We start from the raw sequence: 18666 nt of genomic DNA, 5'->3' as shown, positions 1-18666 counted from the left end.
CGTGAAAAAATATGCAACGCATACGCACTGCAGACGGAGTATGTGTGAAACAGGCATCAGGTCTTTTTATGTTTCTGAGAACACCAGTGCGTGCTTCTTTCCTAACAATGTCTGTGTCACTTGTATGGACAGATCATTTGACCGCATGATGTGGTTCACAGCAACAGCTTCCAAATGCAAATGGAACACTTAAAATTAACTCCAGACCTATTACCTGGTTAACTGATATAGAGATAACAAATGAATACCACTCATCAGTCCATGAAACAGCTTTTGTGTCGACTGTCCAATTATTTATGGTCCCTTTAAAAAAGGGTGAGGTACATATTAAAGAGCTGTAATTTCTTTAATTTTGATGAGAGTACCCTCACATTAAAGCTCAGAGAGTGCACTTTAAGCCCATATCCATTATATAACTGTAACTTCAATATGTTTTGGACAGCAGCTAAAATAATAAAAAATTGTTTAAAGTACTTGAAGATATTGGATAGTAACTCCAGTGTGTTTATCAGCATTATGTTTAGGGTTAATATATTTTAAATGCACTAAATTGCAACTTTGTCCTTATAAATGTGTACATGTAATTACAAATACATGTAAACACATGATAGAGATGTTTTAATGCATCCAATTCCACCAACGCTCTCGACTTCCAAATTAATGTATACTGGTTCTGATACTGCTTTTTCCTTTTGATCTATATCCACTGGGATTTATTCATTCATGCATTTATTTATTATTTGTTTATGTATAAAGCACATTTTTAAATAACCCAAGGTTGACCAAAGTGCCGTTATAATCAGTACATCAATTCAAACAAATTGCAATCGATACAATAAAATACACAAAATACAATAAGTCGTTAATTCTGAAAAGCCACAGTAAATAAATCATTTTTAAGCTTTAACCTGAAAATAGAGAAAGATTGCATAGTTTGGATTTATACTGGTAGCAACTCCATAGTTTAGGGCCTGCTATCGCAAAAGCCTGTTTCCTAGCCTGGTCATCAATGCTAAGATATCCAAGGGTGCTCCAACGCAACTGCCCTGCAAAACCCATGCAGCAAACCTACACCAGCAGATTCCAAGACTTATATCCTTCCTGTAGGCACTCAACAATCAACTCCTAATATTTCTGACACTTACACCCATGTGCTTCTTCTATCCTCTCTTCCCAGAGTGCTGTCAACTGGATAAGTACTGTACCACCTGGATCTGGTCATTTTGTAGCTCATATCCCATTTTTGACTGTCATACGTGATGCCTAGCTCATTTTTTTCTATTATCAAGGCAAAAACTAAGAATTAACAAAAAAAATGTACTCGCACTTTAAGTCTGCAGCCATGACTAAACAGGCCAGATAGGTCAAATGTGCGAGGGAAGGTGAGAAAGGAGGAGTAAAGGAGTACTGTCCAAGGCAAATGACAGGGAGATGAAGGCAGACCTACCAAGGAGGTGGTACAGTACTTATCAAGCTGACAGTACTCTGGGAAGAGAGGATAGAAGAAGCACATGAGAGTAAGCTTCAGAAATGTTAGGAGTTGTTTCTTGAGTGCCTACAGGAAGGATATAAGTCTTGGGATCTTGGTTTGCAGAAGTGGGTTCACAGGGCAGTTGCTTTGGAGGACCTTGGACTTCTTGGGATTGATGACCAAGCTAGAAAGCAGCTGGTCAACTCAAGTCACCTTATTTGCATTACACTCTTAACAATACAGATTGTGTCAAAGCAGCTTTACAGTATTAAATAGGAAAATAGTGTCAATAATGCAGAATGACAATAGTAAACACTCAATTTTCAGTTAAAGGTAGTAATGGCTCAGTACAAATGGTCCTATCTAACTGGATAAAAAATAAATCACTTTGAGGTGCAGCAAATAGCAATTAATATAAATGTAAACTACAATACATGTTCATTTAGTTGCAAATGATATTTTCAGAATCATTGCATTCGTGACATACTACCAAGTTTCACATGGTGCTTAAAATAAAAATATTACAATAACTGTTCAGCTTTGTTAATCTTTTTTTTTTTTTCAACTACAATTATTGCATTACTTTTCAACAAATCAATAAATATGAAACTGCATTCCAGTCAGCAGAAAACACGGCTTGAGACATGAAATGTGAGCTCAGCTCTGTCGCTCTCAGGGTCAGACGTGAGTACGATTAACCAGTGTGTTTAAGTGAGGGCACTGCTCAGTTCAGACACACAGCTGCTCTCATCTAGTGTTTCGGTGTCTCCCCGCGGGACGCCTGTGTACAGAGCACAGAGACAGTGCGTCTCTGGCACGCTGCCAAACCAAAGCGGCCGCTCTAATTGAGACAATAAGGAGCCAGTGGAAACAAAGTGTGGCCCTCGTGGTAAATAAAAGAACCCGATCAGTCTTGACTAATGATGATTAGGACATTGTTTCACTAATAACCATGGCAACAGCCCTTTAGTTCAGCACAATAATAAAGTGGGATCTGAGCAGGTGTGACGATGCTCTTTCTTTGCCTAAGAGAGTTCATAAAATGTTACGACTGTGGTAAAAAAAAGTCCCTGTTCTGGTTTTCTTTCTTTCTTTCTTTTCACTCCTCTCTTCTTTAACTAGTCTTGAGTTCTAAGGGAGTATATGAAGTGACATTCAGACGGTCTCCACAGGCTTTGTTTGCACTCTGGTTCGGAGCCATTGACATAAATATGCATCCAAGGAGGTGGATAATAATTCACAGGTTAATAATTAATTGCCAAATGAGCCCACAACAAAGTGATTCTTTCCAGACGAGAACACAGACGGTGTGTCTAAACATGACACCTCGCTCAGGTAGTCTTTCTTGAACGTTAAAGCAGGTGCGATATGCTGAACTAGCACACTAATGCTCCAGGATTCCTTTAAACATATAACTTGTGTGCTGAAAAACATGCTCTTAAATCACTGGCTTTGTTTGCCAGTGTATGGACCTCCTGTGCTCGACTGTCATCCTTCAGTGCTCTGGTTCAGTTCCCCGAAGGACGTGTGGATGAACATATACACCCGACAAACTAGTGCAGTGATTGACTGCTACACTCAGTGTTTGTGATGTTCTCAGTTAATGTGATTAACAGTGTTTTATATAGGAGTTATACTGTATACACACATACAGAGATTTGAGACATAAATAAATATTTGTTCTTACCACTCCATTAGGTTGAAGCATTTTTTTCTTCCTGGTTCCTATCTGTAAATAACTAGAAAGTGAGCAAAATTAATTTTTTTTATTTATTTTTTTATTTTTTTTCAGAATTGAAAAAGATCTTTGTGAAGTTGCCATAAAACAGTGACAGCTCTAATCAAATGTTTCACTAATTTTTGTTAAACCATTTGTGGTTGATCTAGAAGCTCATGCTTAAAGCAAGAGTTCAACAAAAGTGAACTCTTGGAAAAAGCCCTTCTGAGATCTTACATCTGAGTTTTTTTTTTTTTTTTTTTCATCAGGTTTATAGAAATGTAGCACTGCATCAGTGTCTCATCAATGGATGCTCTGCAGTGAATGGGTGCCGTCAGAATGAGATACCAAACAGCTGATAAAAACATCACAATAATCCACAGCACTCCAGTCCATCAGTTAACATCTGAAGAAGACAAAAGCTAAAACAAATCCAGCATTAAGACGTTCACAATCTATAATAGTGCTTCCTCCAGTGAAAAAGTGCATCTCCTGTTGTCTCTCACATCAAAATAAAGCCACATATTTGTTTAGATCTGTTTAAACGCTGCTTGATCTGTGCAGATTTCTCTCCTGATTCAGACCAGAAAACTTTTTCACTGCAGGATGCGCTATTATGGATTATGGACCCATTTCTATTTTAAAGTCTTAATGGTGGATTCGATTCATACAGACACAAGATGTTAATAGATTGTGTGGATAACTTTTTTTGTGGATTGTGACGGTACCCATTCACTGCATAGCATCCGTTCCTGACACAGTAATGGAAGGCTAAACTTCTCCAAATCTGATGAAGAAACAAACTCATCCGGAAGGTCTGTGGATGAGGAAATCTTTAGAAAATTGTAATTTCCGGGTGAACTATTTTAGATTTGTAAAATTTGTTATCTACATTTTTAACAAACAAGCAAGCCCTGACCAGATTTAAACATTAACACAGCAGTAATATAACACATTAATTTCCATGGAAAGTAACTCTAATTGGTTTCGTTAGGGAGTAAAGCAATGTTGTAATGCATTACTTTTTAAAGTAAATTCCCCCAGCATTGCATCCTATGATGAATCTCTACATGATTCCCAAACTTCAATTTGCGCTATTTCACAGGTTTTGACTTTGCTATCATTATGGAATATGGAAAACAACTATATGTATGTAAACGATACATAGATAGATAGATGGATGTATGGATGTCTTACTCTATCTTCTTGAACCTCTCTCGTCCAGCGGCCACGTACTGCTCTCCGCTGCGCAGGTGCTCCAGGGACTGGACCCGGTGCCCGGTTTTGGGCGTGTAGATGTTGCGGACCGCGCCGAACGGAGCCCTCACGCCACCGGTCACCTCCCGCAGAAGCGTGTCGAAGGTCGAAACCCGCTTCGAGTTAATCACCAAACGCCTGGGCTCATAATACGGATCCCCATTGCGATAGAAATAGACATTTTTGACTTCAGGTTGAGACAGAAAGTTTGGCTTCTCCGCGCTCATGGCCAGGAGAGGTGAAGCTAGCGACGGAGAGTCCGAGCGCAGCGCGGTTATATCTCCAGAGAAGAGCAGCGCATCTGATCCTCATGCTCCAGTCACACACACACACACACGTCTGATTCACAAATCAACATGATTTTTGGAAACGGTGGATTTTGCGCAAATAAAACTTTCCAGGGGGACGTTGATGAGGATAAAGAGAAAGATGCAGCGCACTGAAGCGATGATGATGGGAACTCTTATGTTCCTCGAGCAGTTTCTATCGAGACATTAACATCTTAAAGCCCTCTGATACCTCACTACACTAACTCCAGAGACGTGTATGGCAAGCTGCTTTAACATTTAGCCTTAACCCAGCTAACAATTTGTGGCTCTCAGAACATTCACAATATATATTGGCAATAACAATGTTAGGCCTGTCACAATAACAACTTTTTGTTGTGAGATATATTGCCCCAGAAATAATTAGGTAATCAATATTATTGTCATTTTAAAGACCATTTTATGCCACTAAATATAAAATCAATGTAACAGCATAAACACTTCCACATTACAACAACATTTTAATTTTTGAGAATATTTAAATTGTGGATCCAAATATTGTTTTTGTTAAATATGACTCAAAATCATCACAATTAAAAGAACCAAATACTTAGACTCCTTCAGTCTGTGTGCACTGAATTTATTTAATACATGAGTTTCACAATTTGAGTTGTATTACTGAAATAAATGAACTTTTTCCTCGACATTCCAATTTATTGATAAGCTCCTGTAATTATGCAAGAAACATAAGGACTGCAGCTTTAATAAAAAAAAAAAAATAAAACAATATGTTTTCAAACATAGATGGTGAAAAAGAGGCAAAACTTACGGACTGCAGCTTTAATTAAAAAATAAAATAAATAAAATATTTTATTAAAATTAAAAATAGCTTTTAATCTCCCAGACTGACCAGACCCAAACTTTTTAAAACCAGCTAACAGACTAACTCGGTCAGTTTGGAGGACCAGCTAAGACTAGTAAACCAGTCTATACCAGTTTATATATTTATTTTTCTAGAAGAACAAGTACTTATAGTCTAATCACTGGTCAAATATACTGTACTAATCACTTTTGGATGATTAACTGATGATCTCACTCAAGCTTAAATATTACTAGACTTGCCATGCTGAGTATTTTCCACTAATTGTGATTTTACAGGATTTACCATCAGAAATGACCATTTTAGTGCTTTCCATCCAGACGTTCATGTATGCCCCTGTTGAATGAGGATGTGTACATCACCCAATAGTCTTCGTTCATTCTAATTGGACACCAAGGAGTTCAGTATAGCCCCTCTGTTGCTCAAACCTAGTTAAATCTTGGAACAAAAAACATGTTTGTTTGGTGTGTTGCATAGCAACAGTCTATTAAATGCCTTGACCATTTGGAAGATCAGTGGCAAGGGAAAGCAGACCTGAAAATTGAGTTAATTATTGCATCTCTCCACACAGCATTTTCACATGTAGGAGAGGTGATATAAATCAAACAGTGTCTGAACTGAGCAGATGCCCTCATCCTGAGTGAATTAAAAAATGTGTTCCACCTCCAATCATGAATTCTCTTATGCATGTTCCTCCACTCCCCAGGCAGTAGCCAACTATCCCAGTGCCGCACTCTCTCCTGTTGCAAAAAGAGAAAATGCATGAAGTGACCAAGTGTAAACAGGCCCTAAACTCTCTCCAGAAACAGAATCTTACAGCTCTGCCATAGAAGAACCTTTTTTTGGGGGGCCACAACTTCTCCAAATATTTTCAGATTTCCATGTGTTACACATAATTGGAAAGCTTGGAGACTACACTTTCAGAATCTGTGAATAACTCTAAATGTCCCAGATGGTTGACAAAATGATTAAAACAAAACAAAACAAAAAAATATTGTTATTTTAGAGGAGGTGGAGCTAATAATTTTTTTTTTTTAATAATTTTTAGAAGGTTTAAGGGCACCCTTATGAAAAATAAGTTTATTCAAGTGTGCTATTAGTACACTTCTTTTAAACTTAAAATAGTTTTTATGTACTTCTCAGAAATGCTCTTTTTGTACTTCTCAGAAATATACTTAAAATTACATTTAAGTATACTTGACTTATACTTACAAAAAGTCTAAATATATTTGATCTATACTCCTAGAATCTGTGTTTTCATTGTTTTATGGTAGAGGGTGCTAGTATGCATCTTCTGTATTAAATGTTCAAGAAGTGAAGAAAAAAAAGAAACAACCACCCAGCAGGCACAGTACATCAATGTGGCGTCAGGAAGATGTTGGACTCCAACTAATCCAACGTCAGTCAGACGTCATATTTTGGTTGAAAATTAGAGTCGGGTTTACGTCTAAACCCAACTTTGTTTGACGTCAGACTGTGACATCAGACAGACGTTGAATTTTGGTTGGAATAAGCACCACACTGCAACAATGGGTGATATGCATGGCAGCACATTAAATATCTCAAGATCTCAGCAGAGGAGGATTAAACAACTCCACAAACAGCATTACCAGCTTCACGTATTACTAACCAGACTGACTTTATTTCTGTCAGACGTCTATAAAAGCTCTTTAAAATTAACAGGGGTTTTACTCTAATGTGTGTTTAATTTCCATAACAGAATAAAAGTTAAATACCATAACAGTGATTAGTGCTTCCATTAGTTGAGCTCTTAACACTTATTATATGTTTTGGCTATTGTGGCTGCTGTGACAGTTTGTTTGTCGAGCAAATTTGCAACATCAAAGAAAGCTACAGTGATATGAGATCAAGTGATGGCTGTTACCTGTTAATGGTTTTATAATCATCATGAAATAACCTGATTCGCTGATGATTTTTAATCTAACAATTATGTTGTTTCATTAGTACATTCATATTATAAACCCTGTGTTTCTGCCACATGAGATCCAGCGGTATTATAACAATCAGTTAAAATCTTTTAACAAACATGAGCTCAAAAAACTTAACCTATTGTTGAGATTCATATACTGATTGTTGATGTCTATGTGCCTTGAAAGCTTTTTCTCCCAAAATGCATTTAAAAATAAAAATTCAGAATGTCTGATCTGAGGAAAGAAAGTATTGTCTCTTGAATATTGTTCATTAATAATAAATAACCACATTGGGTCAATGATGATAATATTTTTAGCAAACACTGATCCCAATAACAGTGACCAAACATTTTCAAATAAAACATCAACATCTAAACCTCTGTTAATTCTCAAAAATAACTTCTGTAGACGTCTGACAGAAATAAAGTCAAACTGGTTAGTAATAAGTAAAGCTGGTGATACGTTTACTGCCATGCATTTCCCAATTTTTTTATGTTTTTGTTTTTTTTTGGGGGGGGGGGGGTATTCCAGCCAAAATTCCACATCTGCCCAACATTGGAGCTTGATGTCAAACAGTCGTTGGATTTAGACGTCAAATTGATTTTCATTTTCAACCAAAATCCAACATCTAACCGCTATTATTATGTTTGAGATATCAATCACTGGTCGATGATCATAATGTTTGTATAAACTGTAGGTAACAACTGGTAAAACTTTCCCAAAATAACATGTTTAAAAAAAGAATGTATGAAGCTAAAATTAAATGTTTTTGTTTACAAGCAGATACACTGTTCTTTCTTTGTATGTTTTGCATGCTCATATATTCATGTAACAGAATGTATAAAAATTCAAACCTAAATAAAGTATGATATGAAGTTCACTTAAAGAAAACTTATGAGTATACTGGTAGTATAAGTGTACAAAGTATTTAATTAGTAAACTATCAGCAAATCAAGTTCACTTTTATTATAATTGCAGTACAAAATACAAACATAGAGGTAAACTAGTTGTGTACTCAAAGTTTGCTATTGTTATACTTAAAGTATATTTAAAAGTATATTTTATATACTAGAAAGTGGGCTGATTTAGTCCCAAGGAGTATTGAAACAGTACACTTACAAGTATACTACTAGAACACTTTGTATACTTGCTACATAAAGTATACTTAAAAGTATACTTGAACTTTACTTAAGTAAACTTAATAAAATAAACTTGAAGTATACAACTTTTTGCTAAGGGCAGTCATACAAATAATACAATATTGCTACAAAACTGACTGCAACAAGAGGCATTGAAAGATCAAAGAAGGTAATTAAGACGTGGTGGGACTACTCAACCCCTGCTAAAAGAAAAAGGGCACTGCAGAGAACAATAATTAATAAAACAGGTGGTGTGCTGACATCCCCCTTCTTACAGCAGAAGAAGAAAAGTAAATTGTTGGGACACCTCGCAACTCTCCATCCATGCCACAGTCTCCGTCTTCAACTGTTCAGGCTACAGACACAACACCTCAGCAATTTGAGCATGTCTATGATTGTAGTCAGGACATCTGGAGCAAGAGAAACTAGAAGTTCTAAAAGACATTAGACAATGAGATGGACAACAACTTCCAGAAGCAACTCACTGAACTCAAGAAGGAGAAGAGAGGAGAATGGCACTGTAGGAGACAAGATTTGTAATGTCTTTTGCAGATCCTGGGGAACAAACCATAAACTCAAATCAGTGTGTTAATCAACTCATGAAATACAACAGCAGGAGTTTTCTTATTATAAGCGTTTCAAATTTAAAAGGCTACTTGTAGTACTTTTCAAAAATAAGCATGCAAGCCCTATATGTTTTATTGAGGGTGTATGTGTGTAAGGCTCGTAGTCGTACAGGCAATGGTCGGAACCAGCAATATTAACAGCGTGGGCAGAACAGAGAATCAGTAATCCAGTAACAAGCAAGGGGTTGGTAGGCAGGCAGCAGAGGTACGCAGAGATAACAGGCTGTACAAAAGGCCCTCAAGGAATCAAGTATGTATATAGTTAATTCGGAAGCATTACCTACTATGTCCAGTACGTGGCAGTATACCCTCACTTACGTTCATTGCAAGTGTTGCATCAGCTGTAGCTGCGATTGCGTTATGAGGAAATTACCTTAAGCTCCGGTCAGATGTGGACTGTTAGCGCTTGATTCCTGCTAAATTCACCTGTTCTGATTATTCCTGAGTGGTTTTAGTTGGTGTGCGTCAATGACGATATGTAAGTGCACTGTTTATTATTAATGTTACTTTGAGATTGTGTCTAGTCACTGTTTAATGACGTGATATGTGACGATTCATCCTAATGCTAAGCTAATCTTGACTGGTAGTGAAAGACATCATTTGTACGAAGTTTGTCAAGCATTAAGCGATTATTCACGGTGACTATTCATTCTGTAATCGTAATCAATGGCTGCAGTTGACTACTTCATAAAGCGGATTGCTGTTCTGTTGCTAATATATTATCCTAATGTTGGTTTGATATTGTTCTAATATCTTAGTGTGTGAGCATAATACTGTACTATTTGGGATGATAATATTGCAGTTAGTAATTATTCCTTCTTTCTGTTCATTTTAGAACCACATCCATATATATCTAATTGTATAGATTGGAACCACAGAAAGAAATACCTGTATGCCATACCGTGCTGATTGCTGATTCTGACTCATAAACATCCAAGTAAACCTACATCAACCTGATACTGTCTCCCTGAGTCGTGACTGACATCCTGTAGCGAATGCAACATATTACCAGTTAACTAATTCAATCCTGTCTCTTCCGAACACAGGCAGAATCGGTAACAGGAAATCAAACACGGGTAATAACGCTCAGAAATGACAGACACAGCAAATCAAGACTTCGCGTCTGAACTGTGGTGGAAGTCCAGCTTAAATACACAGTCTAATGATGATCACCTGTGCAGGTGATCAGAGTCCAAGGACGGGGCTTGTGGGAAATGTAGTGTCGTCAGTGTAAGTGAATGAATGGATGCGTGTGTGTCAGTATTCAGGTGAGGGTGCCCTCCGCTGGCCAGCAGAGGGAATCACGGGGTTCGTCTCCGTGACAGAGCCCCTCCCCTCCCCTGGTAAGCCTCCTCGCCCTCTATGATAATGGGTTGAGGGGCCTGTGCACAGGACCCCCCCTCTCCCTCATCTCTGGGACCAGCAGCGGGCTTGAGCAGGGATACATGAAAGGTAGGAGAGATACGGTATGTGTTAGGCAGTGCCAAGCAGAATGAAACTGGAGTTATTTGTCTGGTGATTTGGAATGGACCCACGTACCTTGGACTCAACTTGCGGCATGGGAGCTGGAGCCAGAGATCCCTTGTGGATAGCCATACCCACTGGCCTGGCTGATAATTAAGGGGCGGCAGTGGCTCAGTGGTTCATGTAGGTTGTCTACAAACCGGAAGGTTGGTGGTTCAATCCCCGGCTCCACCTGACCAAGTGTCGAGGTGTCCTTGAGCAAGACACCTAACCCCAGCTGCTCCCGATGAGCTGGATGGCGCCTTGTATGGCAGACACCGCCGTCGGTGTGTGAATGTGTGTGTGAATGGGTGATTGTGAGGCAAATTGTAAAGCGCTTTGGATGGCCATGTGGTGGATGGCCAAGCTCCTCCTTGATGTAATCCTTCATAGCGTCGGACTCAGGTTGAGACAATGGGAAGATGTGACCCTTTGGAGGAGAATGCCCTGGTAGAAGATCGATTGCACAGTCATACTTGCGAGACTTGTGAGAAGGTAAGGTGTTGGCCTGTTTCTTACTGAAGGCCTCCAGAAGGTCTGTGTATTCCCCTGGCAGATTGGGAATGCATTCTTGAGCGGAGGTAAGGGACACGGAACAGACAGGAATAGGTTTGACCAGGGAAAGACAGTTCTGTTGACAGAAATTGCTCCACTTCACCACTTGACCCTCTCTCCATGAGATTTGGGGGTTATGTACACGTAGCCAAGGTAATCCAAGAATCACTGGTGTGTGAGATGTGGGGAGGATGTAGAATTGGATCCTCTCCTTCTGCAACAAACCAGCCACCATTACAACTTTGTGGGTGAGATGATTGATGGACCCAGAGCCGAGTGGTCATCTATTGTTTCCATTGAGAGAGAGGTAGAGCATGGGATAATTTGAACATTAAAGCTCTTAGCGAATTCTTCAGAGATAAAATTACCAGCAGCCCCACAATCGAGTAAGGCAGAGGTGACAACTTGTCTGTCGTTAATCCAAAACTCAACAGGAATGCTTACACTCTGGGTATCACACATGGAAGTGAGGGGAGTACTCACCGAGCGCTGAGAGAAGGTTGACGTACGAGTAGGACAGTTATGGCGTTGATGGCCGGGTAGTCCACAATACATGCACAATCTATTGGAAATGCATCGATCTCTCTCCTCCGTAGATAGGTGGTAAGTGTTAACCTGCATGGGTTCAGTAGCTTCCTGAGCAGGCAAGTATACTGGGTGCACAGTGTGATGGGAATTGGATCGCCGGGCATGTTGCAGGTTGTCAATGGATCTGGTCAGCTCAATGAAGTTGTTGAGATCTCTGCCCTCGTCTCGACAGGCTAGTTCCGTTTGTGGATCATAATTTAGTCCTTTGGAAGAGTACCTTTAATGTGTCACTCACCCAGTTAGTTTGTGCCGCTAGAGTGCGAAATCGTAGAGCGTAATCCGCCGCCGTCATCCTTCCTTGTGACAACTCCAGTAAGCGATCTCCAGCCCCCTTTCCCTCCTTAGGATGATCGAATATGGCCCGGAATTGCTGCAGGAAATCCTGAAAGGAGGTAAATGTGGATTCATCGGACCCCCACACTGCCGTAATCCATTCGAGTGCTTTCTCGGTCAAAAGAGAACAAACAAAGGAGATTTTCCCAGTATCCGTAGTGTACAGTGAGGGTTGTTGTTCCACAAACAGAGAGCATTGCAATAGAAATCCCTTACACTTGCTGGCGTCACTGTTGTATTTATCCGGGAAAGCAAGACGGGGGTTGGCCTGAGATGGCGTTCCTGCCGTGTGGGCAATGGCGGATGCCTCCAGCGTTGGTGGGATCGTGGGAGCAGTGTGGAGATTCTGAACGGCCTTGACGAGCTACTCCGTGATCGTGGTTAGACGATTCAGCTGGAACTGATTGGCCACGATCTGACTGGCCTGGACCGCCATGGCGGTATGAAGACCTTCAAAAGCCACTGGATCTCGTTGTGGCGAAGTCTTCTGTAACGGACCAGAGCTCGACATAGGATCCATAATGCAGGCTTTATTATAAAGGCTCGTAGTCATACAGGCAATGGTCGGAACCAGCAATATCAACAGTGTAGGAAGAACAGAGAATAAATAATCCATTAACAAGCAAGGGGTCGGTAGGCAGGCAGCAGAGGTACATAGAGATAACAGGCACAATCGGTAGCAGGAAATCAAACATGGGTAATAACGCTTAGAAATGACAGACACAGCAAATCAAGACTTCACGTCTGAACTGTGGTGGAAGTCCAGCTTAAATACACAGTCTGATGACGATCACCTGTGCAGGTGATCAGAGTCCAAGGACGGGGCCTGTGGGAAATATAGTGTCGTCAGTGTAAGTGAATGAATGGATGCGTGTGTGTCAGTATTCAGGTGAGGGTGCCCTCTGCTTGCCAGCAGAGGGAATCACGGGGTTTCATCTCCGTGACAATGTGGCTATTTACAATTAAATGTACATTATTAGGGCCTATCTATCATGTAACATTTACATTCTAATAGGTGCAGAACAAATGTTTATTGGGCATATGGTTTATCAGCATAAATTTATAAAACCACCACCTTTGACTATTAATATACCTTGCAAGAGAAAAAAGAAAATAAATAAGGGAAGAGGTAATTAATGCAATTGCCTTCTGCAATTAGTGGAATAGATCCCAGGGAGGTGGAAGCTATGCATTCGGCTATTCACAAGTCCAGTGGTGGTCTTCTCTTTGTGACACTAAAGTGCTGTGCTGTAATAACTGTAACAGCTATGGAGCACAACACTGCAGTGTGGGCAAGAGTGCCCTTGGACATCAGGGAGGAAGACGAAGAGGTGGAGGAAGAGAATGAAGATGGCATGAGACCTTACGATGACCAAACAAGACATGTTCAGTACATGACTGGGACTCATGCACGCCAGCAAGTCATTGGCACATTTTTATTTTCTTGAGACCCTTCTTTATTTTTCCCATCTTTAAAGCACACTAGCCATTTCCCTGTTAAATACAACATTTGTATTCTTTACATGTACACATGTAAATACAAATGAAAGTCACAGAATTTCACAAAAATCATCTAATCACTTTTGATTAATCTAAGGATGTGGTTAGACACAAAGCTTACATCACAGAGACTGTGGGTTCAGGTCTGACAGGTGTAAAGGACTGGAAATATCAGCTCAGGCTCACTGGGAAATGTGCCTGTATTACTCCCAAAACTTACCTACACGTGCATTACACCGCCGTTTACAGCTGAAATATATATATATATATATATATATATATATATATATATATATATATATATATATATATATATATATATATACATATATGTATATATATATATATATATACATATATATATATATATATATATATATATATATATATATATATATATATATATATATATATATACATATATATTTGTTTTTTCAGAGCATCAGCCTTTAAGAAAACTGATGTTAAAGTACAGTGACATTGATTCATGACAGTGCAGGAGATGAGTTCAGTATAGCTGTGCTGAAAGGATGAAATGATGTTATCAAACTGCACCAAAACAATAGAAACAAACCTTAGTTTGAAGATCCTTCATGTCTCGTGCTCTTGGCCAGAAAGAAAAACATTGTGCACACACTTTTAGCTCGACTGTCAGAAACAACTGTGACTGAGAGTTCTGTGACTTCAGATGCAAACGTTTGAAAACAAGGAAGCAATCGACAACATGGTTTTAATGGTTCTTGTAAGAAAAGTGCCTCATTTTGGTGCTCTTTGTTTTTGACCACAGCTTTCCTCTGATCCATGAACACAGGGAATGTAACTCATTTTATTCAGTGGATCAGCTGGGACTCCAGTCAGTGCTGCACAAAGATAAATGATGCTCGCTAACAGGTCTGTAGGGGAATATAGACCCCTCTCTAGTGCTCACTACGCTCTACTGTCTTCCCTTGAGACTGCTACTGTGCTTGCTAAACATACAGCTTCACATATCGGCTTATTTTCTGCAATCATACAGAAATATTTAATAACATGTTTCAGATTTTTAGAATCATTGTCTTCATACTGTCTTGATGCTGATTTTTAGAACACTGTAATTCAAAACTTGAGTGAAGAAAGCACCGCAGTATCATCACTGAGCACAAGGTGGCGCCCTCTGTCAAACTGAGGAATAGAGCAACTCTGTGTGAGGAAACTGATTTATTTGAGCATGACATAACTGAAGACATGTTAAACTGATTAATAGTTCACTCATGTGTGTTTGTTTGGATACTTTGTGCAGATAAATATTAGAGAGTAGAGGCATTATTTATCGTTCTGTCATCAATTACTCACCCTCGTGTCTTTCCAAAGACTTTGTTTATTTTGTGGAACTGAAATGAAGATACTTTGAAATATCTTCTTTTGTGTTCTGCATTTCCAATGACAGATTTCCAACCTCTGTCTATAAAGAAACCTGTATATGTGAAGAGCACCTTGTCATCTGAATGTGGTCTTCGGTCCAGTCCAGTTTTGAATCTTTATATGAGCACAGATTCATGAATCAGTCTGGTCTGAATGTGCTGCTCAGACGCTTCAGATCAGGCTCAAATACTTAACGCTGAGTTTTTTTTAATGTGAGTATTCAAAAGCATCAAATGAGAGGAAAAAGGTAACAGCAACATGTGATATGCGGTCAGTTTGCCATTTAAGAGTAATATGTGCTAATGTGAAGCTGTGTGTGTTTATGAGATAGAGGAACAGATGCAGGGGCTTTGCTCTTGTTTTTGTCCTTTGCAAATATGCTTTTAGATTCAACCGTTGCAGCATGACATGAAATTACGGGTAATTGCTGTTGTTTATTGGCTGTAGTGATGGCTGCGTTTACACTGTGTCCTTGTGCAGCCCAAAGTGCTTGATAATTGGAGCTCTTTGACTACACGAGGACTGAGACGACTCTATCCCAGCGACACTGTCAGCACACGACATACAACACAGCTCACAATCATCTCTAACACAAACCTTCTGCAGATCTGCCTTTACATCGCTCGCTGGATTCACCACCGAAGAAGAACATCTGTCAGATGGAACTAAAACTATTTCACAGATCTTGCACAGATCATGTTTCCCAGAGTAAGACGGTCATTCAGGTCTCAACATACTGCACAAAATTATCATAGCAATTTATCATGTAACTAAGTTCAGTTAGTCGTCTTTTATCACACTATTGTTTGCATAGGTACTGTACACATTTGATTTTTGAAACTATCTGTGATATATATGTATAAAAACAAAACAAAATCTTGAGTCGTGGCATTTCAAAAGATGTTGAAAATATGAAAATTATCCAACTGTCAGCCCCTCACTGACCAAAGCTCAATGCTAATGTGTTTTAATGACTAAAGTAAAGCCGTACTGTCCTGAGCGCAGCAGGTGTCATGTTCTGGTGATGATGTGCTCCAGATGGACACATTTATGCCAATTTGTCTGCTAAGCGTCCGCAGCTGCTGATCAGCTTCAATCAATGAGGGTTAGTGTGTCATTTGCACGTCTACATCAGCTCATTTATTTGCCTAATATGAAGCTGTGGCTGTCGGACAGCTCTGAAGCGATCTGATTTACCCATCTGTCCTCAGGTGTGTGTCTGTGCTGGGAAATCTTCCTCAGATCGAGGCCCTCGCACATAATCAACAAGCAGCATTCAGGAACACAGCGGTCATCTCCAGAAAGATCACGAGGCCTCTGCTGTTCCTTTATTAAGTGCTGGATGATTTGTTATGTAATAATACAACCTTTCCGTCTGATGGTTTATTGACCGCCAAAACATCCCAGAAAATATGTCAGCCAGAAAAATGGAAACTGGCAGTGTTTATCAACGATAAGTGTATGGACTCATTAATGTGTGTGCAACAGCTCGTTTTTATTCTACAGTAGTTTAACAGTATAGAGACACTCAAATATGTGTCTCATTCACTAAAGCACCTGCATGTGTCTAAATGAATCTGTTCTAGACCGTCTCACTGTTAGCACAGTGAACAGCATTCACACGCTTCAAATCTTTCTTTTTTTTTTTTGTAGATTGCAAAATTTCCACAAATTGGAAATAACAAAAAATAATTTGTTAAAACCATTTAGAACCCACCCCTATATCTGCTTCAGAATAACTTTGTGATAAAAGTTTGGTGAAATAAGTGATTAGTGGCCAACTATGATGGTTTACATCTTTAAAGATTATGAGTTTAATAATTATAAATGAAATAAAGAAAAAAACTATTAAGGGAAATGATAATGAAAATGGTCCTATCTTTTTTTCTTTTTTCTTATTATATTATGAGGTTTTGTTTATTATATCAGCATAATAATTTGAGTGAAAGCTTACATATCAAGTGAATTAAATGCATGAATGTTTAAGTGGTCATGTTTGTAATCAGATGCAGGTGTGTTTGAGTGAATTGCTGAAAGGACTGGTTTAGTTTCCATGTGAGGACAGGGTAAAAATCTCATTGATGTTCAACAAATAACAAACAGACATAAGATGCATATTAGATCTCTTTCTATGAAAGTGCTTTTTGTAAATGATGTGATCACTGATTATAAACTAGATGTGCTCTGTTTGACAGAAACCTGGCTAAAACCTGATGATTGCACCACTTTAAACAAGTCTACCCCTCAAGATCACTGTTATAAACATGAGACGCGGGGGGTAAAACAACTTCCGCTAAAGCTACAAATTCAACTCTTTGTTACAGACATGCTTCATAATTGCCCTTTTCTGATCTGAACCAGGAGAGAAATCAAGCAGTGTTTGAACAGCTCTAAACTAATATGTGAGAAACAACAGGAGATGCACTTATTCACTGGAGGAAGGGTTATTATAGATTATAAATTATCTTAATGCTGGATGTGTTTCATCTTTTGTCTTCTCCAGATGTTAACTGATGGACTGGAGTGCTGTGGATTATTGGGATGTTTTTATCAGACTCTCATTCTGACGGCACCCATTCACTGCAGAGCATCCATTGATGAGACACTGATGCAGTGCTACATTTCTACAAACCTGATGAAGAAACAAACTCATCCTGATCTCAGATGACTTGAGTGTGAGCACATTCACAGCAGTTTATATTTATTTATTTTTTACATATATAATTTCATGTTGAACTAATTGGCACTGTTAATAAATGTTAATTAATGAAGAACCCTAACCCTAACCCGAGCAGTGACACATTCATGCACAGTTCATCTACTCTGATATTCGTGAAAATATTTAAGATTTGCTTATAATTTCTGACCCACACAATATTAACTTATAGTACAGTGTAGACTGTATATGGACTGTTATGCAGTAGAATAAAATATCCTAAACTGAATTAGTTTGAGTAGAAACTGGACCCTGCATTTATACCCATCATTGTCACTTGTTTTGAGATATTTTAATATGACCACACCATTAAAATAAGCTCTTCTCTTCCATGAATATTGACCCAAACAACATGCATCGTGCATTAGTGTCAGAAAAATAAAAAAATTAATCAAAATCTTTTTTTTTTCATAAACACTTTTTATTGACATTTCAGTAGTTGACAAATTTCAGCAGGCACTGAAATCATTAAATGTAAAGACTTTAAATATTTGTAATAAACTTTCATGTAAATAAAAGTCTGATAGTCCCATAATACAGCTGTAGATGACAACATTCAGTGCGACAGAAATCCTCTAAAAGCTGCTGTGTTTTATTGGTTTGGAAGGTGAACCACTGCATGGAGTAAATCTGTCCTGTAGAAGTCTGCAAACGGTATAATCACTGCATGCTGTTTCCTACAGTGACCAGCGCTTTGACCTTCCACTGACCTAATGTCTTCTGCTCTAATGCAGCAGATGATCCACACTGAAAGCAAGCATGAAAATGAAAGAGTTTTGTTGT

At 38.8% G+C, this 18666-nt stretch overlaps 1 protein-coding gene across 1 annotated transcript in view; it reads right to left on the bottom strand.

The window, feature by feature from the left end:
- LOC113116587 (doublecortin domain-containing protein 2) overlaps window positions 1–4918 on the bottom strand; it is a 29285-nt gene extending 24367 nt beyond the window's left edge. The window contains exons 1-2 of the mRNA XM_026284827.1: window positions 4386–4918; window positions 3162–3210 (exon numbers count right to left, since the gene is read on the bottom strand). Coding sequence (XP_026140612.1) covers window positions 3162–3210; window positions 4386–4672 — 336 coding nt within the window. The 5' untranslated portion in view covers window positions 4673–4918. The remainder of the gene's footprint in view (window positions 1–3161; window positions 3211–4385) is intronic.
- Window positions 4919–18666: the final 13748 nt, after the last annotated feature.

The sequence above is a fragment of the Carassius auratus genome, chromosome 16, assembly GCF_003368295.1.
Source record: "Carassius auratus strain Wakin chromosome 16, ASM336829v1, whole genome shotgun sequence".
Taxonomy (NCBI): domain Eukaryota; kingdom Metazoa; phylum Chordata; class Actinopteri; order Cypriniformes; family Cyprinidae; genus Carassius; species Carassius auratus.
Note: the sequence above shows the minus strand (reverse complement) of the source record. Positions and strands in the feature narration are given on the sequence as shown.